General features: G+C 41.5%; 1 protein-coding gene across 2 annotated transcripts in view; it reads left to right on the forward strand.

The window, feature by feature from the left end:
• YPEL1 (yippee like 1) overlaps positions 1–20,259 on the forward strand; it is a 32,247-nt gene extending 11,988 nt beyond the window's left edge. For both annotated transcript variants that reach the window (XM_072983184.2, XM_078381681.1), the window contains exons 3-5: positions 13,226–13,269; positions 13,630–13,738; positions 15,250–20,259. In XM_072983184.2, the coding sequence (XP_072839285.1) occupies positions 13,226–13,269; positions 13,630–13,738; positions 15,250–15,339 (243 nt within the window). In that variant the 3' untranslated portion in view covers positions 15,340–20,259. The remainder of the gene's footprint in view (positions 1–13,225; positions 13,270–13,629; positions 13,739–15,249) is intronic.
• The last annotated feature ends 7,117 nt before the right edge of the window (positions 20,260–27,376 follow it).

The raw sequence follows: 27,376 nt of genomic DNA on the forward strand, positions 1-27,376 counted from the left end.
TGTTTTATAGCCCTCACAAGAAAAGAGGATGGCTACTTTGTCTCTCTCCATGGCATAGATTTATCCAACTTGAGTAAATTATATAAGTTACTAGCAAGGATAGGTTAAGACTTAAAAGGTAGTTAGTACTTTTAAGAGCCTCGTGGCGCAGTGGTTAAAATGCTGTACTGCAGCTAAAACTGTGCTCATGACCTGGGGTTCAAATCCCAGGTAGCCGGCTCAAGGTTGACTCAGCCTTCCATCCTTCCGAGGTCGGTAAAATGAGTACCCAGCTTGCTGGGGGGGCAATGTGTAGCCTGTATAATTAAAAATTGTAAACCACCCGGAGAGTGCTTGTAGCGCTATGGGGCGGTATACAAGTCCAGTAAATAAATAAATAAATAGTAGCATCCAGCTTAAAGAAGAGGGAGTTTGGAAAAAATTGAGAAGAAGGCACAGTACGAGGAACAAAGCAAGCAGTTGTAACACAGCCCAATAATAGCCTTCATAAAAACGTACTAAGGAAAGTAGGCTACAAATCACACTGTGTCTGGTGCCTATATATGTATGAATGTCATGAGTATTGGAAACAAGAATAGGGGTATAACTGAAACTTCATGGCATGACCTCCATGACTGGAATTCAGCAATTGAAGGATATAAATTGTTCAGAAAGAAGAGTTGGTGGAATCATGTAGTATGTCAATAATACACATTTCTGCACAGAAATATGGAAGGATGAGCTTAGTTGTCCCATATTTTGGACATTGCACTTCCAGAAGTATGCCAACAATCTGGAATGGAAACCTTGGGAGGTGGTTAGTGCTTCAGCGCTGAAGATATTCAAGAGAAAATTAGACCATTGTTCATTATTCTGTAATTCTAAAGACTGGTGAAGTACAGTGGTGACCATTGCTTTGTCTTACGTTTTCTACAGTGCAATAATTAATGCAATAATTAATACCCATATTCAGAACGCTGGGACTGCAAAGAAACAAAACAAAACAAAAATCCAAAAATAAACATTGGAGCAAGTTCCACGCTGGGACTGCAAAAATAAATAAATAAAAATCACCACACAGAAACATAAGCCCCCAGCCCAAACCTACCCTCCAAAACCCACCCAGAACAACTTTTTTTAAAAGGAAAAAGGAGCACCCTACCCGTCCGAAGCCTCCTCAGCCTCCCGGCCTTCCCCGCTGCTGTGACTGCCGCCGCCAGAGGCTTCCCGGGGTTACCTGCTGCTGCCGGAGGCCTCCCGGGCTTCCCCACCGCCATGACAATTGCTGACGGAGGCCAGCTGGGGAGGCCCCTGGCGGCAGTGGTCAGGGTGGCGGGGAAGCCCGGGAGGCTGAGCCCAGCCGGGATGGTCCAGCGGCTCGCCTCCCGGCGACAGTGGCAGCAGTGGTGGAAGCCCGGGAGACTGACCCTCCCTTTTCCTCTCCATTGGGCTGAAGAAACAGCCTCTTTGCCACCAATGGTTTGAATTTCCCACCCTTTCCCCCTGCCTTTTTTCGTCCCTAATTCAAAACTCCGGCTGCAAGACGAAGCAAAATTTTGCAGCCGGAGCTTTTCGTAAGTTGAAATTTTCGTAAGTAGGGATGTCTGTAAGTCAAAGCCCCATTGTACTGTATTTCACACCACAGTTTTATGATGTTTGAGCTATGAACTTGTTATGGCTGGTATACCATAGGAACTGGCAATTATTTATCTCAAGACAACATTCAGTATCTCAGAAATCTATGTATATATCAAAAGTAAAGGTTCCCCCCTTGACAATTAATCCAGTTGTGTCCGACTCTAAGGGCCAGTACTCATCCCTGTTTGTAAGCCAAAGAGCTGGTGTTTGTCCATTTCCATGGTCATGTGGCTGGCATGACTTAGACACAGAATGCCGTTACCTTCCCACCGTACCTATTCATCTACTTGCATTTGCATGCTTTTGAACTGCTCAGGTGAGAGGAGCTGGGACAAGCAACAGGAGCTCACCCCTTTCCATGACTCAGCAGTTTAACCCACAGCGCCACCCACATCCCTATGTATATGTATACACATGCATACACACACAGGCATCTAAACTGATGAACAAAGGAAGCTCAGCTTTTGCTGACTCTGACAATATTTATTTATTTATTATTTATTTGATTTAAATCCCGCCCATCTGGTATATTCTACCACTCTGGGCGGCTACCAACAAACATATATTCATTAAAATAATACAAAGCCATTGACATATCAATAATAAAAACAGTGCAAAAATATATAAATGATAGATAGCAAAAGGAGAAAGAATTAAGTGCTGGCAGGAGGGAAGGCCTGGATGTACATCCATGTTTTTAGTTGGGTTTTAAATATACCCAGCGTAGGGGCCTTGCGAATCTCCGGAGGAAGGTTGTTCCAGAGGCGAGGAGCCACCGCAGAGAAGGCCCGGTTTCGTGTCTTTTCCTTCCGGGCCTCCTTCGGTGTCAGGCTCCTCAACCTCACCTCCACACTCGCGCAGGTGATCCGGGTAGAGCTTGGTGGGCACAGGCGTTCTGCCAAGTATCAAGGTCCCAAACTGTTTAGGGCCTTATAGGTAAGCAGTAGAACTTTGAAGTCAACGCGGAAATGAATGGGTAGCCAGTGCAGCATGGCCAGAATAGGAGAAATGTGGTGGTGTTTTCTCACTCCAGTAAGGAGTCTGGCCGCTTCATTCTGCACCACTTGAAGTTTCCGCATCAGCCTCAAAGGCAGCACCACGTAGAGCGCATTACAGTGGTCTAATCTTGAGATTATGAGCACATGCACCAAGGTAGTGAGCGCCCCCGTGTTGAGGTAGGGCCACAGCCGGGCTATCCGCCAAAGGTGGAAAAAGGCGGTACGGACTACCGACGCCACCTGTGTTTCTATGGTGAGCATCGGGTCCAAATGTACACCCAAGCTGCGGACCCTGCTCTTCGCAGCCAGGGCCACCCCCCCAAACGAGAGTCACCCAGGCCACCAGCCACGGGGGCCCCCACCCTCAGAACTTCCATCTTGTTCCGGGTTCAGCCTCAGCCCATTTTCCTGCATCCATTGCAGTACGGTCCCCAGGCAGCGCTGAAGGGACAGGACAGCATCACCTGCAGTTGGTGAAAAGGAGATGTAGAGCTGGGTGTCATCCGCATACTGATAACATGATGCTCCACATCCCCTGATGACCCCACCCAGTGGCCTCATATAGATGTTAAACAGCATTGGGGAGATAATCAACCCTTGTGGAACCCCACAATTGGAACTCCACAGGGCCGAAACACTCTCCCCAAACTGTACTCTCTGAGGCCGGTCCTCCAAGAAGGAACGGAGCCAGGCAAGCGCCGAGCCACCAATTCCCAACTCGGAGAGCCTCCCCAGGAGGATACTGTGGTCAACGGTATCAAAGGCCGCCGAGATGTCGAGGAGGACCAGCAGAGACGTTTTGCCCCTGTCAGCCTCCCTCAACAAGTCATTGTACAGGGCGACCAATGCCATCTCTGTACCATGGCGCAGCCTGAAACCTGACTGAAATGGATCCAGGGCATCTGTTTCATTGAAGTGCGCCTGAAGTTGGTCTGCCACCACCCTCTCCACCACTTTGCTCATGAAAGAAACATTGGCGACTGGCCTATAATTGCCAATTTTGTCCGCCGCCAAACTAGGTTTCTTTCTGATGGGCCTAATGAGTGTCTTCTTAATGAGTGTCCTCAAGGACAGACCCATTTATTATTGCTGTGGCCCATTCTGTTGTTTTCGGCCTGGCTACTTTGATTAGCCAGGCCGGGCAAGGGTCAAGGAAGGAGGTGGTGGCTCGACAGCGATCAAGCACCTTGTCCATAGTGTCAGGCGTGATAGGCTGAAAGGAATCAAAATTTACTGGACAAGACGGAGCGCTGGACATCTCTGCTTGACTCACTGTATTTAAAAAAGGAGATAGCTCCCGGCGGATGGCCTCCACTTTAGATTTTAAAAAGGCTGCAAATGGGTCAGGTGAGAAACTAGGGGGAGGCCTATCACCTGGACCCATTCCGGATAGGTCGCGCACTATACGGAATAACTCCACCTGCTGGTTGGACGCTTCACTTATCCGATTAGCGAAGAATGATTGACATGCAGCCTTTACCTTATTCAGGTAAAGGTTAGTTGCAACCTTAACAGCTATCCAGTTATGATCTGTCAGGTTCTTCCTCCATCTACGCTGTAGCCTTCTTATTCGCTTCATCACTCGAAGCTCCTGGTTAAACCAGGGCGCTGGGCGGGTTCTGCGCCGGAAAGGACGTTTGGGTACGATCGTGTCTGTGGCCCTGGTGGCAGCAGTGGACCAGCTATCCACCAGAGCGTCGACAGGAGCGCTAGCCAGGTCAGCCATAACACCTCTCATGGCGTCCTGGAATCCAACCGAATCCAGTAGCCTTTGAGGGCGGACCATGACAATAGGTCCGTGCTCCCTGCAAGGGGGGAGAGCCACTGTGAGGTTACATTTTACCAGATGGTGATCTGACCATGGCAAGGGGACCGACACGAGGTCAGTCACCATCAGACCACACTCACTCCAATTGGTGGAAAAAAAACAGCTCCAGGGTATGGCCACCCACGTGGGTGGGGCCGTTGACATGTTGGGACATGTTCAAGGAAGCCATGGTTTCCAAGAACTCAAGAGCTGGCCCAGAGGCCTCTGCCCCCGCATGCACATTGAAATCACCCATGACAAGAAGCCTCGAGGATCCCAACAGTGCTGCGGAGACAAAGTCGGCTGGCTCCGGAAGGGAAGTGGCTGGGTTGCAGGGAGCGCAGTAGCCCAGCAAAATCTCAATACCATCCCTGGCCCCAATCATCACGTGGAGTGCCTGTAGACCCGGCTTTACCACTGAGGAGCACCTAGTAATCTCCAAGCTGGATTTATAAACAATGGCTACTCCCCCCCCGCCCCTCCAGCCTACCCTGATGCTGGACGGCATAATCGGGCGGACAGATGAGAGCCAGGGGAGGACCCTCCTGCCCGCCAATCCACGTGTCGGTTATGCATGCCAGGTCTGCATCCTCCTCAAGGATAAGGTCGTGGATCACCTGGGTTTTGTTGGATACAGACCTGGCATTCAGCAGTACCAGATTTGGAGTGGAAGTTTGGCTGGACTGGCTACCTTGATACTGAGGGTTGGTCACAGTCTCAGAACAATGAACAGCCGTCAAACATCTGTTCATTGTTCTTCTGACATGAGTAGGGACTGTGCCAATGCCATATTTCCCTCTACCTGTGACCACAGGGATGTTAAAAGGCCCCTCGCTGGGCAAGCAGGCCTCCCACTCCATGCCAGATAAAAAGAAAAGGAAAAAATAATAAAATAGAAAAGCAGAATCCTAAATAATACCACAACTTAACAAAGTGCAAAGACAAATACAATACGGTTCAAAATTATACAGTGTTATAATTAAAAATCCCGAATACAAAAAATAGTATTAAGTTTTTTAAAAAAAGTACTCAAGAAGTTACCCCCTCATCTAGTCCAAGTCTGTCCTCCTCTGCCTCGCAGCCTTGTCCTTTTAAGTTTTACTGGTCTTAAGTGTTTTTATTATTTCAGAGGTTGTTAATATAGATGTTAATGGCAAGGGAAATGTCGGAGTGAGGATGTTACTCACGAGTTGCATTACAGTGATGAACATGGGCAGCGTTAAAAGCAAAAAAGTCCAGGCAAACAAGTTCTCAATCCCTGGCTTTCCCTTTTCCCTTCCTTGGAAGGGAGGTAAGGGTTCTTTGTGAGCAGTCCAGGAAGGGCAGAGTGAACAGTCCGATCTAGGAAAGGAGGCTGCCGTCAGGAAGACCAACATGGCGGCCGCCCGGCAAGTCGGCTCTCCTCCCCACAGCCGCCCAGAGTCTTCCCCCTGCCGTCTCACCACCAGTGCCTGGAATGGTCCGCCTCTCCACCACAGCAACACGAGGCACACGGAGCTCCTGGGCAACACAGCCACCTAATAATAACAAGACAGGACCAAAAATATGCACATGATTTTTGTTTTAAACTGACATATCTGGGAGGGGGGAAAGAACTGAGTGGCTTAGAGGGGTGTCTGGATACTAGAATTCATGCAGAATTTCTAGGATGATTGTGGAAATCTTTTTTGATTTGGCTTTTTTAAAAAACAAAAATGGTCGTGGAAGTCATAGAGCATGCATATTATATGCATGTAATTTCTTTAAATCTGCAATGAAATTACTCAATGTAAAAAAAATCACAGCTCAAAACTGTTTGCATCATTTATGCAGGTGACAGAGATCACCTTGCACGGATATGGGTATATTCAGACTTTTATTCTGAATATGCCCATATTCAAACTTGCTCTATTTCTTTTCTTTTTCTTTCTTTTCTTTTCTTTTTTCTTTTTTGGTATTTTTTTTCTTTGGCCAGAACGGATGAATCGGTTTTCAGTACATTCCTATGGGAAATGGTGCTTCGACTTATGAAAATTTTGAGTTATGGCCACCGTTCCAATATGGATTAATTTAATAAGTCGAGGCACTACTGTAGTATTTAGAAGCAGTGGTCCCATCTATTTGATTATAATTCTGTATCTATCCATGTCTGAATCTATTGCATAGTAAATTGCAATTAGAGAAGGTCCATTGAAGAGAACAAAACAGAAAAAATCAGATCATGGTTAAATTGATGTAGATAGCAACATAAGTGCATTCCATTGGTAATTTGGAGATTTTCTAGACAATTCTTCACAATAACAATTTACATTCAATCTTATTTCCCTAATCCAAGAAAAGGCTTCAATAAATATTGCTGCATATGGCCTTGATTAGTATGTAAGTTTGTTTCTTAAGGACTTGTATTTTATATTATGTGTAATTTTAAGTTTCTTTTAAATGGGAATTTTCTATGGCACATAATTAAATGGAACTTGCAAATCCTGTTTAAAGTAAGACTTGCATGCTTGGCTCCAGAACAGAGTAAGAACACAATCTATCATTAAATGGATACAGTAATACTTGGGCATATTTTGTCTCTTTCTGCTGTAACTCTTTACACTTTTACAGCACTTCAACTTCTGTGATTCTTGCCTTTCCTGCAGAAACTTTGCAACACTTTCCACTCTTTTATTTAATGTATCAAGTACTAGGATTTAACCATGTTTAAAAATAAAAATATTATTTTAATAATTATATATAACTAGTATTAAATAAACCTTTCTGAATCATGTCAGATTGTAAGTGCCAAACTTTGAAGTCTGTGCAATTACTGGGTGTAATTTCCCATGGCTGCAATTAATTTTTAAAAGGTTCCTGCATTACAGGGATACCCAGTGTGGTGTAGAACTGCTCGATAGCTCAGTGGCTTAGGTATTTGGTTGTGGAGCCAGAGGTTGGGAGTTCGTGTTCCTATTGTGCGTCATTGGCAGGGGCTGGACTCAATGATACATAGGGACCCTTCCAGCTCTGCAGTTCTAAGATTGTTAGTTAGTTACAGTAATTAATTAATTAAAAATAGTCATACCTTGTTTTTCTCCTAAAAAGGGGGCCAGTGGTGTCTTACATAAAAGACAATATTTAAAATATAAAAACAGTAAGTATACAACTATTTTTTTAAAAAAATCAAACACACACTACACCAGAAATGGTAAATAAGATCAAGGGACCTAGAGAAAAGACCCCCCTGATGGCTCATAAAGGGAGACACAGTCTTTGAGAGAGTTTGGACCCAAACTGTTTAGGGTTTTATAGGTTAAACCAGAACTTTGAATTGTGATTGGAAACGGATTGCCAGCCAGTGGCCCTGCTGTAAATATGATCCTTGTTACAAGCCATGCTTAACAATCTGGCTACAGCATTTTGGACCCACTGAAGTTTCTGAACACTTTCTAAAGGCAGCCCTACATCAAGCACATTAGAGTAGTCCAGCTGGTTGGCGAGGAGTGCATTTGCACAGTTAAAACTAGTGTGCTAGCTGTGCTAATTCCTGGAAAGGTTTGATTTGGCCATGGTGACACTTGCTTTCAGCAAGCCAGCTTTTTACGGATGTGAAGCAGTTTGTGTCTTGATGTTTACATTTCTTCTCACCAAAGTTCTCTCCAATTTACCCTCTAATTTTCAGCCCTGCTTGGGGGGGGGCTCTGCTTCTCTCTCATGTGACTTTGCTCCTGTGTGCATGCATGAATCTGCCCCCCCCCCCCCCCGCGTGCAGGGTTCCATCGTGACCAGAGCCTAAAAAATTAAACGTGATTGCTGTGCAGAGGAGGCAGAAAGCTACGTAGAGGGAGGCAGAGATTACACGCTTTTGGTTCCCTCTAATTTTCAGGCTCATGGGGGTGGGGTTTTGTCACGATCAGAACCAAAGGGGCTGAAAACTATTGCTGTGGGTGCATGGAGGAGGAGGGGGAGGCGCGCTGTGTGGCGTGGCGGTGGAGGGCCATGCACACACCTTAGAGGGAACTTGGTTTTTCACAGATCATTTAAACAAAATTGTTGACAGACAACCCTGTTCAAAACCCTTTTTTTGTATTAAGAAAGAAAAAAAGAAAGAAAAAGAGAAAGAAAATAATTTATTTTGTTGTCAAACATGTATATTTGTTGAATGGTGATTAATCTATTGTCCATAATTAATCCTGCCTGATTGGGTCCTTTTGAATATATAGCGTTGCATGATACCAAAATCCTTGTGGAAATAATGGCCCAAATCTTTTTGTGCAACTATACATGCACACAGCTCTTGGTTGCGCATGTGGTGATTGCTCTAGTGCTGAGGTGGAAGTGCTATCTCAGAAAATTATTTCTCTTGTAGCAAAAATGCTTCTTTTCATCTACCCAAAGTAGAACATAACCTGCAGAAAAAGATAATTTGTTTTTTAAAAAAACTATTATTGGATTTGATTTGATTCAGAATAAAATACCAAACTCTTCCACTGCTGTCTTATCCCACTGTTATTTTCTATAATTAGTTATATTGGCCTGAATCTAAGGCTCTTTTCCTCTAATCATGGAAAGAGTCTCTGATGGAGGAAAATAATCGTGGCTGGCTGGCTTTAATGTTATGTGTGAGTGCTATACAGTACTTTTGTTCCATACCACCCCATTTTCTGGGTACATCTAGAACTGTAGCTGGGTCTTTCTCGTCTCCCTGTTGATACTTATATGAGGACATGTGGATCAGTATGTTCTGATATTGCAACTAAGGAGAAGGCATGGGTATGTAGCTATTTACTGTTTGATCACTTCTGGAACTAAGCCCTTTTGAGGATAAAAATGTAAACATATATGGAATTGCACTGCACACAAGGAAATGATGGCAGGAGATCTTGATCTCTAAAAATAAAACCCTGCTATGCGAATTCACATTGCTTTTACTCTGGTTTGGCTGAGTATGGGAGGGTGCAAGGTGAATGAATGTGTCCAAAACCTCTGGAAGGTCTTTTTTTTTTTTTTTTTTTTTTTTTTTTTTTTTTTTGCTTTGGAGATTTTAGTAAGCCTTACTTGCATTCTTTAAAACATATGAATGTGGTTATGGGGATTAGAAATAAATACTACATTGAAAGAAGTAGAACAGTGAATTCAGGCTTACAGTTTGTTACCTCTATTTGGGTGCACCAGAAAACCCATTTCTGTGCCAAGAAAGCTAGTGTATAAACTCTTCCAAGTTGAGTGTATAAACTCTTCCAAGTTGGAGAAACAAACCATTAAAATTGTAATACTTTTAAAAAGCCAATATAGTGGAGGGAAAGGAGATGTGTCATGCACGCTCTTTCACCCACTCCACAGCGTAGTTTGATTTGCTTCCAAAATGTCACCAACATAACAGAAACTGTTTGTCTTCTAAGGAACTCATTCATTTTCTAATTCTCTGCAACTGATGTTCTAAAATTCTACACAGTCACATCTATGCTTTTTGTCTTTTGTTTTGTTTTGCTTAATGAAAACTGATGTGATTAAAAGCAAGGTGTGTTTGAATTATTTCCAGCCTACACTCTTTAATCTTATGTCCCAAATATTCCTACCAAACCTATCTGTGTATTTAGTCCATTTTTGAACAGATGCATGCTATCTGATGCTACCTTGTTTCAGACAAAATAAATAGGAAGAATGGAATTAGCCGCAGAATTCTATTATCAACATTTCATTTTACCGCCCATGTCAGAATACTAAATATGCAAGCAAAAGAGGGCAATCAAACTAATTACTTTATTATTTTCCTATTTTATCGTAGCCCTTAAACTATCCCCAAATATAAGTAGTTTGGATAGCCTTGATGTCAGGTCCCGTGGATTAAAAGTGCTGCTGTTAAATGCAGGTTGGTAAATGGGAAAGCGACAGCTATCCAGGATCCTGAAGGAGCGTGCTGTCCTATCTTGCATTACGGAGACTTGGTTGGATGAAGGTTGGGGTTATTCATCTCATTTAGCTTTGTCCACCAGGGTTCTCTGTGCAGTAGCAGGCAAGACCTGAGGAGGTGGAACTGCAGTGGTTGGTCATGATTCCATCTTTCTCACCTTGTTTTCCAGGTTTGAGTGTTTCATCTGAAAGTGAGTATCTGGAGGCTGGAACAGAATAAGGATTCTGTTGGTTTATTGCCCACCTAATTGCTCAACAGTCTCCCTTCCTGAGCTAGTTGAGCTGTTCCCGGAGGTGATCTTTGAGTCTCCTTGGCTTGTTGTGATAGTGGATTTCAATGTCCATACCAAGGCAGTTTTCTCAGGAGTGACTCAGGACTTCATATCCTCCATGACATCCATGGGTCTGTCCCAACTGGTACTGGACACATTTTAGACCTGGTCTTTTGTACTGGGATAGATGATGGTGATCTACGTAGGTGTGGAGTAACTCGGCAGTTCTGTTGTCATGGACAGGTCATTGTCTGGTGTGGTTTAGACTCATTGGAACTCAGAGCCTCTGCAGGGGTGGGGGTGGGGCTATTAAGATGATCTGGTTCAGGAGGCTGATGGATCCAAATGGTTTCCTGACAGTTTTGGGGGAATTTCCTGTCATTTCAGCAGGCGATTCTGTCAAAGCCGTGGTTGACCTCTGGAATGGGGAAATGACCAGGGCCGTTGACATGATTGCTTCTAAGCTCAACTTCCATGAAGTAGAGTCAAACTGCCCCCTTGACTTACTGGTGAGCTGACTATGATGAAGTGAGTGGAACAGAGATCAGAGTGATGATGGCAGAAAACTCAGAGTGAATCCAGTCAAACATGGGCTACAGAAGGCCTACTCCATGGTAGTGGTGGCATAAAAGAAGTCATATTCTCTGCCAACATTGCATCTTCACAGAGTTAGTGGAGCTCTTTTGAGTGGCCAAGAGCCTATTTCATGCTACTATATCCTATTACATAGGATTAGAATACAGATCACAATGTAGCCTGTTATGAAGAATTTGCGCAACACATTGCAGGCAATATTGCCCAGATCTGCTTTGATTATAATGCTGTTTGTACTTTATTGCTTTAAAATATTTTTAGTGATGTTTTTATTTAAAAATTATAATAATATGTTTATTTAATGCTTTTTAAATATTTGAATAACTCACTGTTTTTAGCTTTTAATGTTTTTAATGATGTAAGCTGCCTTTGATCCTGTTTAAGGAGAAAGGTGGTGTAAAAAGATTTCAAACAAACAAACTGAGTCAAAATGCCAAGTTCTCGAATGTATTAGTTCAGTGCTATCATAAATGCTCTGGCAGCCAAGCTTTGATTATTCCTCTACAGATAGATCCCCCCCCCCCATGGTGGGGGTTGAATTGAGAATGCTTCATGTTAAAGTTCACTAGAGGGCCATTGTAGGCCAGAACTACTACTGTACCAAGTTTTGAGATGCTGTACCTTATTGCAACCACCACCATGCCTTCAGAATGTTGTTTAAAATAAAATGGGGTGATAATATGGACATTGCACTGGTATCAAACCCACCATATCTGGGTGCAGCTGCATAGGCTTTACTCATGGAAAAAGAATGTTAAATTATGCCACCCTTCACCATTGGCTCTCCTGGCTAGAAATCATAGGATCTGTAGCCTACGAATGTTGTGTGGGTGGAGTGGGTGGGACTACAGTTTGCTTAAACTTAATTTAGGGTGTGATTACACATTGAAATACTCCTGTTTTTGCATTGGGTTTGGCTTGATTGAAATGGAATAAAAAATCTCCAGCTACATAATGTGCAACATAAACACTTGCTTGGGGATTGTTTATTGTGAATTGATTCTGATCACACTTTCTTTTACTCAATTTGACATGTGTGATCACCTGTATCAGAGTAAATAGTGTTTGTGAGGTCTGTGGAGTTTGCTGAGTACGAGAGGTTTCTGATTGCAGAATACTCTGCAGTATGAAAGCTTCCTCCCCTCCATTTGTTTCTGTTTTAGTGCAGCATTAATCTAGCTTTATGCCAGTTCAAAACTTTATATATATATAAATTAAACATTGGAATATATATATAAATTAAACATTGGAAAAATTGATTTACCAGATACAACAATTTTTAAGAGGACAGAGCAAATGTCTGTTAGAGTAGTTGTCAGCGGTAGATTGCTGATGCTGGCTTTGTTGAACAGAAGCTGCTGTGTTTTAGCATCAGGTGTCTTGAGCCAGACCAGCTCTGTCTCAAGAACAGGCTGAAGAATTTAGTTCCTGATACAGAGCAAAAACCCAGAAAACAGGGATTCAGAATGCTGACATGCCAGTGTACCACATAATTTACTATTGGTCTAAAAGTTGGCCCGTGTTGATGCACACACCGACACACAATCCACGTGACATTAAATTTATTTCAAAAAACTTCAACCAACTTCTGATTTAATTCAGTTCAGCAGTGTGGTCACAACCTTCAGTGTTCATTTGGTTTGAGGTTAGATTTCAGACAATAGGTTTTCAGCCTCCCAAATCAGATCTGAAGAGTCCAGACTTAAAATAATAAGATATGGCTGAATTTGTACTTAAGGAGTATTTTGACAGACAGACAGACAGAAACATTTATTGGCATACTGTACAAAATTAAAACACACTAAGATTCAAATAAAACGTTCAGCAGCTAACATGTGGCAGGGAACAGCCAAATAACATTGTTAGGGCTCGGCATTCTGTGACAGCATGATGCGTCACCTCTGCATGATGGAGTAGATGTATCTGGCTGTTGTCAGGGTAAGTTCCTTAATAGTGCCACCTAGGAGGGATCAAATTTTTCTCTAGTTGTGACTTACTATTGAATTCCAGCCATTATGATTTTTCATCACTGTGTTATTTTTTCCCCTTCTTTTCTTTTACAGTCCTTTCAGGGAAGCCAGGGACGAGCCTACCTCTTTAATTCAGTGTAAGTACCATAACAGTTCTTTCGATATATGGAATAGAAATTGTTTAGTGAAAGATAGCATATTGACTTGCTTATATGGTTTAGATAAGGACATAAGAAGGCCTTGGGGCTGGATCAGAGCACAGCTCCTTCCATGCTGTTTTTCATCACGTCCATGTCTGGAAGGCCATAAGCTGGCGCCCTTTGAGTGCAGTTGGCTTGAACTTTCCATCATCTCTAGCTAGCATAGGCAATGGCATCATAAGTTATTGTGAGAATTTGTATTCTTTTCTTGCAGACAACTAGACATTAACAGGGTGATGGTGGAGTGGAGAACGCAATGAAATAGGTGACATGTATTTTATTTTATTTTTCTTACAGGGTAAATGTCGGCTGTGGTCCTGCAGAAGAGAGAGTTCTTCTGACAGGCTTGCATGCAGTAGCAGATATTTATTGTGAAAACTGCAAAACCACTCTTGGATGGAAATACGTAAGCAGTTACCCATTTCCAGGCGTTCTGTGTTTGCAACCACTTGGTTCTGTTTGTTCGATAGGAGAGGATTTGGGCCAAAGATAGAATGGCTGGGTCTTGCTGCGTCAATCCATGATGCCTTTTGTCCTTGCCAGACTTGAATTTGAATCCCCTGACTCTGGCTCAGGAGGAGAAGGGATGGCAATTGGAAACTGCTGCCTTTTGCCTTACTTTTGGTATTGCTTGCAGCCTTTGAGAGGCTGGGGGAAAAACATGACCTCGACTAGTAGTAGGAGGAGGAGAAAAGGGCAAGGGAGTCATTGGGCCAGCCCCTGTGAACCGTGGAACATCTCTTACATTCAACCCCCAACATAGATCCTGCTTATTTGAGTGGAGAGTTCTTAGGTTAGCAGGTTTCAAAAGAATTGTATTTGTGACATTCGCTTTGGCTTCTCCAGAATGGATCTTGTTTTTGGTTCTAAACTGAGCGGAATTCCTGTGACGTATTTCTGTTTGCTGTTAGTCGCATGTTTCTCCCAGAAGGTTAGGTTATTATTTATCAGAGGTAAGTCTGTAATACTGTCTCTTTGTAGGCATTTTTAGGAGAAGCATCTGGTTGCTCAGGTAGAACTGATGTGCCAGGACCCTGGTGGGGCTTTTGATCATTTTTCAGATATGCCAGCTGCTTGAGGGCTGTATTTCCTAACTTGCATGGTTTAATTTTCCTAAAAATAATGCAGTGGTTGTATGCTATAGAAGTTGATTCAGTGGGTTTCCATGTTGTGGAATCATGGTGGCCATTCTGCAGTGCAGATGGCTCCTACTTCAATGTTGGCTGTGTAGCAAGACAATTGTTTTCCTCTTGTGCATGCCACTATCCTTTCTTTCTATATCTGCTTCTTCACACGTGTAAAGCGAAATGTATGACATGAGGAGCTTTTTGTGCGATCCACCTGCTCTTTTTTCTGCGGGGCTTGGTTGCATGGGGAAATGTGGTGACTTTGTGATGTATGTTATCATCTTACTGTACCAAAGCTGTTGAATCAAACGCCATAAGTGAAAAGGTATCAGGGTTAATATCTGTCATGATGGAAGTCGATTTTTCAATAGGATTTACAGTTGAAAAGTCTGGTCTTGTGGATGTTATAAATGGGGTGGAGAAACTAAACCGTTTGAGAATGTTAATTTTAAAAGTCTTGTTCTTATTGCCCAGTAAGCATCTTGTAACCTAAAAGTTCTGTTGTTTATGCTCATTGCTGCTGTGTATTTTCTTTCTTGGGCTCCAGCACCCACCATTTCTCAGCAGGGGTTGTTGTCTAGCACAGTTGGGGGAACAGTGACCTTGTCATATGTAACTTTGAAGAGTGTTAAACTATGAAGGAAAGAGCAGTGCATTTCTGTTATGTTTAAGTTAATGTAAAATGCAAAAATGCCAGATTTATCTTGAATGGTGCTTATGGATATACAAGAAGTAGTCTTCTTTGAGGTGGGTGAGTAACAGAAATCTGCTATTTTCTGTTCTTACCTAGGAACATGCATTTGAGAGCAGTCAGAAATACAAAGAAGGAAAATTCATCATCGAACTGGCCCACATGATCAAAGACAATGGCTGGGAGTAAATTGGAACACCACTTTCTTTATGGAAAATTAATCTGTGGAACATGCTTTATAAAAGACTAATGCAAGAAGGATTATGGTTGGGGCAGTTGAGAAAATGACTTCATTTTTGAAACCTCCAAACTAAGTAGTGTAATTTTGTGGCTTTTTTCTCCCCAAGGCCATCTTTTGCCTTTTTCTCTTCATGTATATTCCCTTCTTTTTGTATATGTATTCTTATGTATTCTTGCGTGAAGAGTTGCTTTGGATTACCTTTTTCTAAAAATTCTAGAGGAATAAGTCCCTAATTTAATTGCAAATTAGTTTTGCTGGCTAGTATCTCTCTCTCTCTCTCTCTCTCTTTTGACCAATGCCTTTAAATGCTCCTTCTGCTGTGCATGCTTTTTACCTGTCACTTGCCCCAGAGTCTTGGAGGAGGCCTGCGTGAATGGTTTTGGAGATAATGTGTGGGATAGACATGTATTTTATACATTTCTCCCCATACAGAGCAATTTCTGTGGTTTCTTTGCAGTGAAAAAAGACACAGTATTCTAGTAACTGTTATTACTTCTAAAAAAGATATTGTCTACTGCAACCTGTGTAAATTGGAAGGTTCAGTCAGTTGTACTGGCTGCTGTTAGTAAATATTTGTTTTTGTATAACAAGAGAGGAAGGGAGGGGGGGTGACCAATGATTTACAAGGATAACAAAGACAGTAATTCTGTAGAGCAGATTATCTAAATCAGTACATTCCTAAGAAAGCTTAAACTTTGTTCTTTTTAAGGAAGAATGTCTAGCAAAGTCTACAAGAATATGAAGCAAAATATGCAGCTCCTATTTTTAATATATCAGTGTGAAATGTTTTTGGTACTGTACCTTTAACAGGGACAAGTACACCCATTGTGTTTTATGGCTGGTTCCATGTAGCTGTATAGTTTTAATGCACTGGACAAAGAGGTTGATATCAGTGAAGTGTTCTGCTGTTGCAGTACTTAAAACACACCATATTATTTTTGTGTACGTGTGAAAAGTGGCCAGAGCCTATAGATGTTACTCTGCCTGCAAGAGGTTGGAAGTTGGTGAGCAGGTAAGAAAGTGACAAATTGACTTAATTTCTTCCTAATAAAAATGTAGCATGGTAGTTTTTTAAAAAGGGTGTCTGATTTGCTGGCTGAATCATCCCTAAGCACGTTTTTATAATACACAGTTACGTGAAAGAAACATCAACTTCGTAATTTTTCCCAGCAGCTGCTTTGAAGTGGGTAACTCAACCAGACACTTCCACAATATGTATATGTGTGCATAGTTAATTTAAAGGAAGATTTATGCACACTGTTTCAAGAGATTTTGACATCTTTTTTTTTTCTTGCATTGATTTTTGTTCTAAAATTTATTAGAAGCAAAATGTATGGGAGAATGTTATACATTAACACTACTTCAACTGCTGATAGCATGAATTGTATGGAAAGCCTTACAGTAGACACTTTGTTCCTTTCTAACATAACTCCTAGATGTCATAACAAAGCTTTGCATTGTCTTTCCTTCTAGTTGCTTCTAACATCCTCGAATAGGCTTTCAAATCTATACTGCACTTTACTTAAATCGTTGTTGTAAAAGTAGGGCTAATCTTCCACTGAAGATTAATTTACCCCACCCCTATTCTGGTTGAGAAATTCTTTCCCAAATATACCATGTATGATTACACTGTGATGAAAAAAAAAGAATATTGGATATATCTATTTAAATGTGTGTGTGTATATAGTTACCTCTTAGGCATTCAAATCCAAAGAGCTGTACTAGGAACAGCTAGATTCAGATCTTGTTTTGCTGAATGACCTTATTCTGGTGCTTTATTTAATATGAATGAGTTTTTCGATCCGTAAACCTTCAGCCCTACTACTTGATATTAAGTGCAGTGGAACCAGGATTCATCTTGAGTTGTATCTAGACAGCAGTAGTTTCAGTCCCCGTAGTTGTACTGCAGAAGGCTGAAGTACCTCAAAGGGAAGGTACATCTTTACCTAGTGAATAGGCTAGGGCCCATGGAGGTACCGTCGCTCGCGCTGCCAGTACAGATTCTTTGGATCCCCTTGGCTGAGAAGAGCTCAGCAAGGAAAAGAATGCAGGCTGTCGCATGTATTCTCTGAGTTTGTGACACTCGGAAACATCAGTCTAGTGTGCTCTGTCTAAATACTAGTAACTCAAAACTTAATTTGACTTCCTGCATATCACATTGTTGCTTTTTGGCCATAACAATAAAGAACTTGAACTATCTTCCCTCTGGTACAGTATCCACTGCCAACAATGAATGTACTGAAATTGTAAGCATTCAGGCGCTGTTGGCTTACAGTGCTAGCTATAACTAGTACCAGCTATGAAAATGTTCAGAGAAGCACAGCTTCTTCATTAGTATGGCTGTTCCTGTGATGTGCTTCTCTCACTTCTGCTCTTAATAATCAGGGGAGAAATCTAAGGTTCCCCGAGCATGAAAGAGAAATTTGGGAGGAGGGGACTGTGTGAGTAGTTCAACCTCTTTATCAGTGCATTATTTATATTTCAGGCCTAAATGACTTTGGGTCAAACTTCGTGTTGCATGCAAAGATGTAGATGTAGCCTTTTTTGAGGCTGAAAATCCACCTTTGGTGATCTGAGAGTGGAGCAGAATGAAGTATGTGTGTGGGGGGGTGTTGTGTCCTTTCCAAATTCCATTTCCAAGCTGCTTTCTCACTATCGTTTTTCAGTTGCATGTTTGCATTTATGTGAGCGTGGGGGAAGCTGTGAGTGTTGGAGATGGAGCAGAGAAAGAGCTGAGGCCATCTTCCCTTGATGGTGTTCTTATTTCGACCAACATTCCCCATGCTATTTGAGAGGGAAAAACGGGAAATCTCCCCTCAGCCTTTGCATGGAATTGTGTAGTTTGGTACCCAGAATTCATGAACATGGAAATCTTCATCAAAACATTTTGTTTAATGTAGATGCCAAAAAAACAAGATTTAAAAAAAAAACCTGGCACCTGGAGTATCAGATTATGGGGTAGGAATCTAGTGCAAATCATTTGTGGAGATAAAGCATTAAAAAAACCAAATAGAGCAATATTTTTATGGATTTTGACAGAAAAGAATTTTAAATCTAAAACTGAGACTATAAATATATCAGTAGCATCCCATATTAGATACCTGTAGGTAAGTGAACTCTTACTTGGCATAGCAGACAGTTCTTTAAATCTGGGTGCTTCAGTCTGACAATTTAAATGAAAAGTAGAATCCAGAACCTGCTGGATGTTGATTGATGCATAAAAGATCAGTCTGGTTACTGAACTTTCCAGAATTACATAAAAACATTAATACTTGAAGAACGTTTTCAAAGCATTTTCCCTCTAACCATATTTTGTAACGTAATGTATTTAAAGTTTTGTGTTTTCTTTCTGGGTCAGTATGCGCTTTCCCCTTCAACTTGAGCACTTTTGTTATCTGTTTTATTTTTGTTACTGTTGGTCTTAACATTTATTTTATATATCTATATTTTTTATAAATTGTAACAGCAGTTTTTTCGTGAACATTTATGTGTTACCTACTAGGTTTTGTTTTCCTTTTTGGACTAGATGAACTGACTACAAGCTGGTTCTTGGGGAGAATGTTCATTGGCACATCCAGAAATGTGCTAGCAAAATGTACATACGTTGAAGTGTGTGTGTGTGTGTGTGTTTGAACTCAGTAGCCATGATTATCATAAAACAAGCAAACAATGTGACATGGCTGAGGGCCAGTTCAAGCAGTCTAAAAATCTCTGTGTTGCTCATCCAACATGGACACAGTCATGACAAGCACCGAGGAAGTAAACACTGATCACATGGTCGCGTCAGATCAGACGTGACTTTCACTGTGCATCTTGTATCCACAAGGGCGCTTTGTGTGAAGCATTTTGTGCATCTGGATTAACCCAGATTCTTTTGGTGTGAGCGTTAACAATAATGAGAACTGATTTTATGTGGCTGTAATTTCTTTCAGGCTAATAGCTATGGATCCCTTTTAACTGTTGGAAAAGAATTCCACTCTTACAGCATATAAAGCTGCGACCATTCACTGCTTGTCCTGGATTAGAGCTTCCCTTTTAGCTTCCCCACTCTTGTTATAGTACATATGGATTTGACATGCTGTGTTATTGCCATGAATCCATGATGTAGCAAAATCCAGAGCGTTCCGCTAACCTCAGCATATTATAGAATGGGGCTAGAGCATTATTTTTAATCTTGCCTAGTTTATCTGTTCTATATTGTGACTTTTAAGATGTGGCAGCTTTTTAAATTCCAAATGTGTCTCTAAATTGCTCTAGTACTTGCATCAATTTTATGTTATCCAACTGTGTGACAAACACTGTTACTGAAAAATCACTGGTGCCAGAGAGCCCCAGACCTCAAAAGCTTACCTTTTGAGGAAAACGACAGCCTATATCGGACCATTAATATATATGTCACCAGCATTAACTGGGGAGTACCATTTTTATTTCTAATGCACCTGAAATGTGAGGTTTACAAATTCTGGTTTTCATTTTTTTTTTCAAATAAACTGATAATCTACAATAGTAAAAAGTTTTATGTTGATATACCCAGATAGCCATGCATTAACATCCAGCTTGTATATTGGGGTGAGAATGGAAGGAAGCCTTCAAGTTAGTATTGAGCAGGATGATATACTGTACCCTTAGTATAAAAACAACCAACAGATATGTTGTAAAGAATGGATTTCACAGAAGCAAGCTGAGTTTTAGATGTCAATTGGCTTGTGTCTCATTGGTGGAACACTTTTAAAATGTTTTCTTTTGCAGCTGATGTGGCTTTTTCCCCTGTTTTTTGTCCCAGCAATACTGTACACAATTTCTTGTTTCACTTTATTGTATCTTTTGAGGTATTACAATAAAAACTTTAAGTTGTTTTGTTGAATGAATTTTGTGTTGCTTTTTCTCCTTTGAAAATATAGGGAAGAATTGCATAAAACTGTCCAGCTATTGTTAAAATCTTCCCTAAAACACTGCTTTGGTTATTTGAAAAAGTTTACTGTTTTCCTAGAGCCTGCAAATATTATAGTTTTGGACTACAAATCCCATAGTTGGTTAGAGGATATTGGGAGTTTTAGTGCAAAAAGTCATAGGCCTAGGCTCTGTTCTTCATGGTTCCTTTCGTGCCTGCACAAATGACCTTGGAACCTTCCAGAGCCTAAGAAAAGTGTTAAGACATGCGCATTCCACTGTGCATGCTCCCTATCCCACATTGAGCCCTCAGTTCCGTTTCTGTCTCCACTGAGAGAACACCAAGGAGCTTTCTCAAAGCCATCACATTTTCCTCCATTCACTAAAGCTTGTATATAGTCCTTTTTACCGTATTTTTCGCTCCATAAGATGCACTCCCCCCCCCCAAAAGTAGGGGGGAGTGGGTGCATCTTATGGAGGGAATACTGTCCCACCACCACCACCGCTGCCTTCTGAGGACTCTGGAGGCCTCAGAAGGTCCCGTGGGAGTTCCCACCCTCCACTATTGCTGGCTTCTGAGGACCCCTGGGAGGCTTCGGACCGGTAAGGTGCTGCTTTTTACTTTTTTTTAAAAAATGTTCTGGGTGGCTTTTGGATGGTAGGTTTGGGCTGGGGGGTATTTTTCTATGTTGCTTTGTTTTTTGGTGATTTTTTTTGGCAGTCCCACCATGGGACTTGCTCCATTTATTTATTTTTATTTTTATTTTATTTTTTTGGTTTTTAAAAATTAGGTGCTGCCTTTTACTTTTTTTAAAAAAATGTTGTGGGTGGGTTTTGGATGATAGGTTTGGGCTGGGGGGGTCTGTTTCTATGTTACTTTTTGGTGATTTTTTTTTGCAGTCCTAGCATGGGACTTGCTCTGTTTATTTTATTTTATTGTATTTAAAAATTAGGTGTGTCAGATGTGTCTTATGGAGTGAAAAATATCATAAATCTTTTGTCCTATCGTAGAATCATCATAGGGTTGAAAGGGAACTTGGAGGTCTTCTAGTCCAACCCCCTTCCCAAGGCAGGAGACCTCATACCATCCCGGACAGATGGTGGTCCAATCTTTTCTTGAAAACCTCCAGCCGTGGTGCACCCACAGCATCTGGAGGCAAGCTGTTCCACTGCTTAATGGTTCTCACTGTCAGGAAATTTCTCCTTATTTCCAGGTCTGACGAGTTTCCACCCATTGGTCCTTGTCCTACCCTCAGGCGCAATGGAGAATAAATTGATGCCCTCTTCCCTGTGGCAACCCTTCGGATACTGGAAGACTGCTATTGTGTCCCCCCTCACCCTTCTCTTTGTTAAGCTAAACATAGCTAATTCTTTTAGTTCATAGCTAATTCTTCATAGGATTTAGCCTCCAGTCACCTTATCGTCTTTGTTGCTCTCCTCGGCACCCCTTCCAGGGCCTCAGCATCTTTTTTGTACTGTGATGACCAGAACTGGACACACCATCCCAAGTACAGCCTCACCAACGTGGTATAGAGTGGGACTATCGCTTCCCGTGATCTTGATGCTATTCCCCTGTTAATGCAGCCTAGAACTGTATTGGCTTTCTTGGCAGCTTCAGCATACTGCTGACTCATCCTTTAGCGGTGGTTCACCAGGACACCTAAATCCTTCTCACAGGTACTACTGTCGATCCAAGTACCACCTATCTTGTACCTATGCATCTGGCTTCTCCTGCCTAAGTGCAGGACCTTACTTTTCCCGCCACTGAACTGCATCTTATTGGATAGGGCGCAATGTTCAAGTTTGTCTAGAGGGATCCTTCTGAAACTTCCAAAGTATTAGCAAATCCCCCCAGCTTTGTGTCATCAGCAAATTTGATGAATGCACCTTCAATCCCCTCATCCAGGTCATTTATGAAGAGCACTGGGCCCAAGACAGAACCTTAAGGGACCCCACTGCACACCTCCCTCCATGTAGATGTGGTTCCATTGAGGACCTCATGTTGAGTGTGGTTGGTCAGCCAGCTGCAAATCCATCTGGTAGTTACACTGTCTATCCCACTTTGTTCTATCTTACACAGAAGTAAGTTGTGTTCTACATTATCAAATGCCTTACTGAAGTCTAAATATACTATACAGTGGGGTCTTGACTTAAGAACGGCTTGAGTTAAGAACATTTTGACTTAAGAACCGCTCTCATAGGAAAATATTGACTTGACTTACATACTTAGATTTGAGTTAAGAACTAAAAAAAACCACATGGGAGGCAGGGAAAGTGCAAAATTTGAACTTTCAGTTAACTGTTAGCCAGTGAAAAGGGTGCCTGTCTGCTTCCTCACTCCTCCCAGCGTTTAGAGAGTGGATTGGGAGACAGTCTTCGGACTGCCTGATACTGTACTGCCTGGACTGTATTTTTCCTGCCTTCCCTGAACCTTTCTTGACCTAAGAAAAAAAGAAACAAAATATCCCCCTCTAGTGGTCGAAGGCAGAATAGCAGCTTCCCATTAGTTTCTATGGACGGAAAAGAGCAGATACGGATCAAATGGTTTTCAATGTATTCCTATGGGAAATGCAGATTTGACTTGAGAACATTTTGACTTGAGAACCGCCTTCCAATACGGATTAAGTTCTCAAGTCAAGACCCCACTGTATCCACTGCATTTCTTTGGTCCGTTACTTTAGTCACTTTATCAAAGAAGGCAATAAGATTTGTTTGGCATGACCTGTTCTTAGCAAACCCATGCTGGCTTCTAGTAATCACCTTGTTATTTTCTAGGTGCTCACAAATCTGCAGCTTGATTATTTTTTTCCAGCATTTTCTCAGGTATTGATATCAAGCTGATTGTTCTGTAGTTTCCTGGATCCACTCCCCCCCCCTTTGAAGACTGGAAACACATCAGGTCTTTTCCAGTCCTCTGGCAGTTTGCCAGTGCTCCAGGACCTCTCAAAGATTTCATTCAGTGGTTCCGAGATCACATCTGCCAGTTCTCTTAGTACCTTGGGATGTAAACCATCCGGTCCAGGAGACTTAAACTCTTTCAAAGCAGCTAGGTGTTCTTTTACCCCTTCCTTACCTATTTTGACCTGCTTCCCTCTCCTGTCTCCCACACTGCTGCTTTTGACAGGTGGACCAGTTTTTCCTTTTGCGTAAATACAGATGCAGAAAAAGCATCAAGCAGTTCCACTTTCTCCCTGTTGCCTGTCACCTTAATGTCATTTTCTCCTACTAGTGAACCAACCATTTCCTTGACTTTCCTCTTGCTCCTTACATGTTGAAAGAAACTTTGTTGTTATTTTTGGCATTTGTTGCAAGTCTTCGCTCATTCTGAGCCTTAGCCTTCCTGACTCCATCCTGGCAGATTCAAGCTACTGTACAGTGGCGCCTAGTAAGATGATTGCCTCGTGGGATGATTAATCTGCAAGACGACGGGTTTTTGCAATCGCTGTTGCGCTTCTCAAGACGGTTTTTCCTATGGACGATTTTTGCAAGACGATGTTTGGGTCTATGATTCTCAAGACGTTTTTTTTTTAGTCCGATGCTTTGCAAGACAGTTCCCCCCCCCCCATTAGAACGCATTAAATAGATTTCAATACATTCCAATGGGGAACCACATTTTGCAAGATTTTTTTTTAGATCGATGCTTCGCAAGACGGTTCCCCCTCCATTAGAACGCATTAAATAGATTTCAGTGCATTCCAATGGGGAACCACATTTTGCAAGACGATGTTTTCTATGGATTATTTTTGCAAGACGACAATTTTTAACCCCATTGGAACGCATTAAATAGATTTCAGTGCATTCCAATGGGGAACTGCGTTTCGCAAGACAATGTTTTCGTAAGACAGTGATTTTCACAGAACGAATTAACATCGTCTTGCACCACTGTATTTGCTGCTATTCTGTTCTAGTTATGAGCCCCCTTTTCAGTTTTTTATATTTATTCTTTTTGTCCCTTAGCTTGCCCTCTCCTTGTTCTTCGTTGCTCATTCTACAAAACAAAACAAACTTTAGAGACTTCTTATTTGCTTAGTCGCCCTCTTCCCTTTTTTATGGCCTTCCTAGGCCCATTCAAAAAGTGTGTTAGCTGTAACAACAAAATCCTCCTCGCTGATGGCCTCGCCAAGCGTCTGTACTACAGAGGGGCATCAAGTGCAAAGTTGTTCTATCTGCTACAAATTTGCAAAGGTTGCCAAAGAGCTGGCAGTTTTGCTTGAAATAGTATTTGTGGGATAAATCATTACAGGCATTGGCTATGATAGCCAAATATACCACTTCAGTTCCTTAATGTAATTTGTAGTGTCCTCCAAACAAGCTGGTTTGGAGGTACTTCAAACAGACACTTTTGCTAAAGCCATCAAGGATCCACCCTCTCAGTTACCACGCAGGCAGTTAAAGCCATTCCTTAATACTGAGGATAGGCCTTGACCAAAAAACACAAAAAATACAAATAATAGTGCTTAGTATACACTGAATTCTACCGTGCACCCCATATCCACAGGGTTGTTGTTTAGAGGCTTTCCCCTTTCCTTTCACTAATACAAATTCAACAAATCTACCCCAAATAGCATTAAAATTATTTGAACTTATTTCCCCTCTTTTCATCTTGAGTTCACTAGTCAATTTATCATTTAATGCAATGTCTCATACTTCACCATATCAGTCTTCTAATTTAATATCATTTTTATCTTTCAAATACTTGGCTATTAATATTCTAGCACTTGTCATAAAGTTAGAAATAATTCTTTCGAATAATAATCAAGATCTATCTTATCAAAAATTGACAGCAAAGCAATTTTAGAGTTAAATTCAATATCTTTACCAAATATATCACATATTTCCTTAAAAATCAGTTTCCAAAATTTCTGAACCAATTTACAACCCCACCATATATGATAATACGTGCCAATTTCTTCATCACATTTCCAACAAGCTTTAGAGTAATCTGAATTTATTATATTCAATTTCACAGGAGTCATATACCACCTTAAACAGATCTTTACAAAAATTTCCTTTATTCTTACTGACATTAACCTTAAAACTCTCATCCTCCACATATTTATCCAATCCTCTATTTTAATTTGTCTTTAAATCATTTTCCCAAATTAATTTCAAACCTCCTGCTCCTATCTCTTTTTCCTCTTGTTCCGAATTTATATTATATATTCTACTTACTACTCATCTTTCTGCATATCTTCATGTGATGATAGAAATTGTTTGTACTTAGTGCATTCTCTACATTTACCATTTTCAACCATTCATTTGTCCAACTGTCTAATTGAATATAATTATACCATGATAGTTTATTAGTTTGAAGTTTGAGCATAATCTGATCCTTCAGTCTCATTTTACTCATCCAATCCTTCAATCTTGCAACATTTTTATCCTTAAACAAATCTACTAAATCCTTTAGGTTTATAGGAAAACTTTCTGTTTCAGTCACTAATTTTAATGGTGAAGTCGAGGGACGTAGCTTCTCTCTATATCTATTCCATATATTTAACATATTTCTTAAAAAGGGGCTTTGCATCTGATTTATTGTATTTCTTTTTACTACAGTAAACAAATATTTTTCAGCATTCCCATTTATTTCTGAGGAGTCCATAGCCCACCAAGACTCATCACTCCTAAGGCTGCACCAATTCTTCCTTTGCCTCCGAGGAAAGACCAAGGAGATTTCTTGTTTGAGCTTGGCTTCAGAAGGGGAGATGTGCCAAGGAGAGGCATCTTCGCCTGCATTAAGCCATGTCCCAGAATGCAGTCCAATAACCCATCAAGCTCTGAATGATTTGTCACTCTGCCAGATCCCTGGAGCTACTCAAACCGAGCATTCATCTATTCCTTGGATCCAGTCTCCTGAATCTTCATCTGGTTCAGCTTCCACCCTCAAGAAAGAAGGAAAGAACGAAAGAAAGAAAGAAAAAGTCTTCGTGTGGCAAAAGACAGATCAAGCTATTCCATCCTGCTTGGTATTGAAATCGACCCTGAGAACTGCACACCATGACAACCACTGCTCTCTCCATACGGATGGCTTCAGCTTGCTTCCACACAGTCTCCAAAGCTAGAGGTACGTTGGCAGACATCCTGCTGTTTGGACCATCCTTCACCATGGTCATCTTCCACCCCACCCCATGGGTGCAAATAAGCACTGACATGGACACCAAGCCAAAACAACAGACCTGAAATACAGGTCTCCTTTGATACTGAATCCGTCTGTATTTTTGGCCTGTTGGCTGTGGTCAGACTTCACTTCTTCTGCGGTTCAGAAAAGGTTGAGGGCCACTGCTTTAAAAGGACATCGTTCCTGATAGCTCCCATATAAATGACAAATTCCAAAATAGATGCCTCTTTCCTCTCGTCCCTTAGAACCCGGTGGAAAAAAAATATTGAGTAGCGAAGAACATACTGGTTGTTGTGGGTTTTTCAGGCTCTTTGGCCGTGTTCTGAAGGTTGTTCTTCCTAACGTTTCGCCAGTCTCTGTGGCCGGCATCTTTAGAGGACAGCACTCTGTGCTCTGAAGATGCTGGGCCACAGAGACTGGCGAAACATTAGGAAGAACAACCTTCAGAACACAGCCAAAGGGCCCGAAAAACCCACAACAACCATTAGATCCCGGCCGTGAAAGCCTTTGCGAATACAAAAAACATACTCTTTAAATAGCGTAAGGCGATTCAGTTGTCTTGGAGAAATGAAGATCAGCAACAAATTTAGCAACTGTTACAGAGGAATAAGGATTTTTATCTTCTATTAGTGTTGGAACAAGGTCTTCAGAGAATGGTATTTCCAGTAAATTGAATAAAGGTTTAATAAAATGTTCTCTAGTGGTTGCATAAAAAGGGCATGAAAAAGTATCCTGCCGAGTGTTTTCACACGGACAAAACTCTCTCCAAGTAAGGTTGTCCTGACACTCTTCCTTGTATCTCCCCTGAGGAGACAGTATTCAATCTCGCATATAAAAAGGCCTGTCAATAATGTGCGATAGAAAAAAATATGATGGGATTGACTTGGAAATAAAGATACTAGAGAAGGAGGGAGATCATAATCACCAAACTCTCATTTGAGTTCTATTTGGCAAAACTGCTTCCTTATATATAATCT

This window comes from Pogona vitticeps, chromosome 14 (assembly GCF_051106095.1).
Source record: "Pogona vitticeps strain Pit_001003342236 chromosome 14, PviZW2.1, whole genome shotgun sequence".
In the NCBI taxonomy this organism is placed as follows: domain Eukaryota; kingdom Metazoa; phylum Chordata; class Lepidosauria; order Squamata; family Agamidae; genus Pogona; species Pogona vitticeps.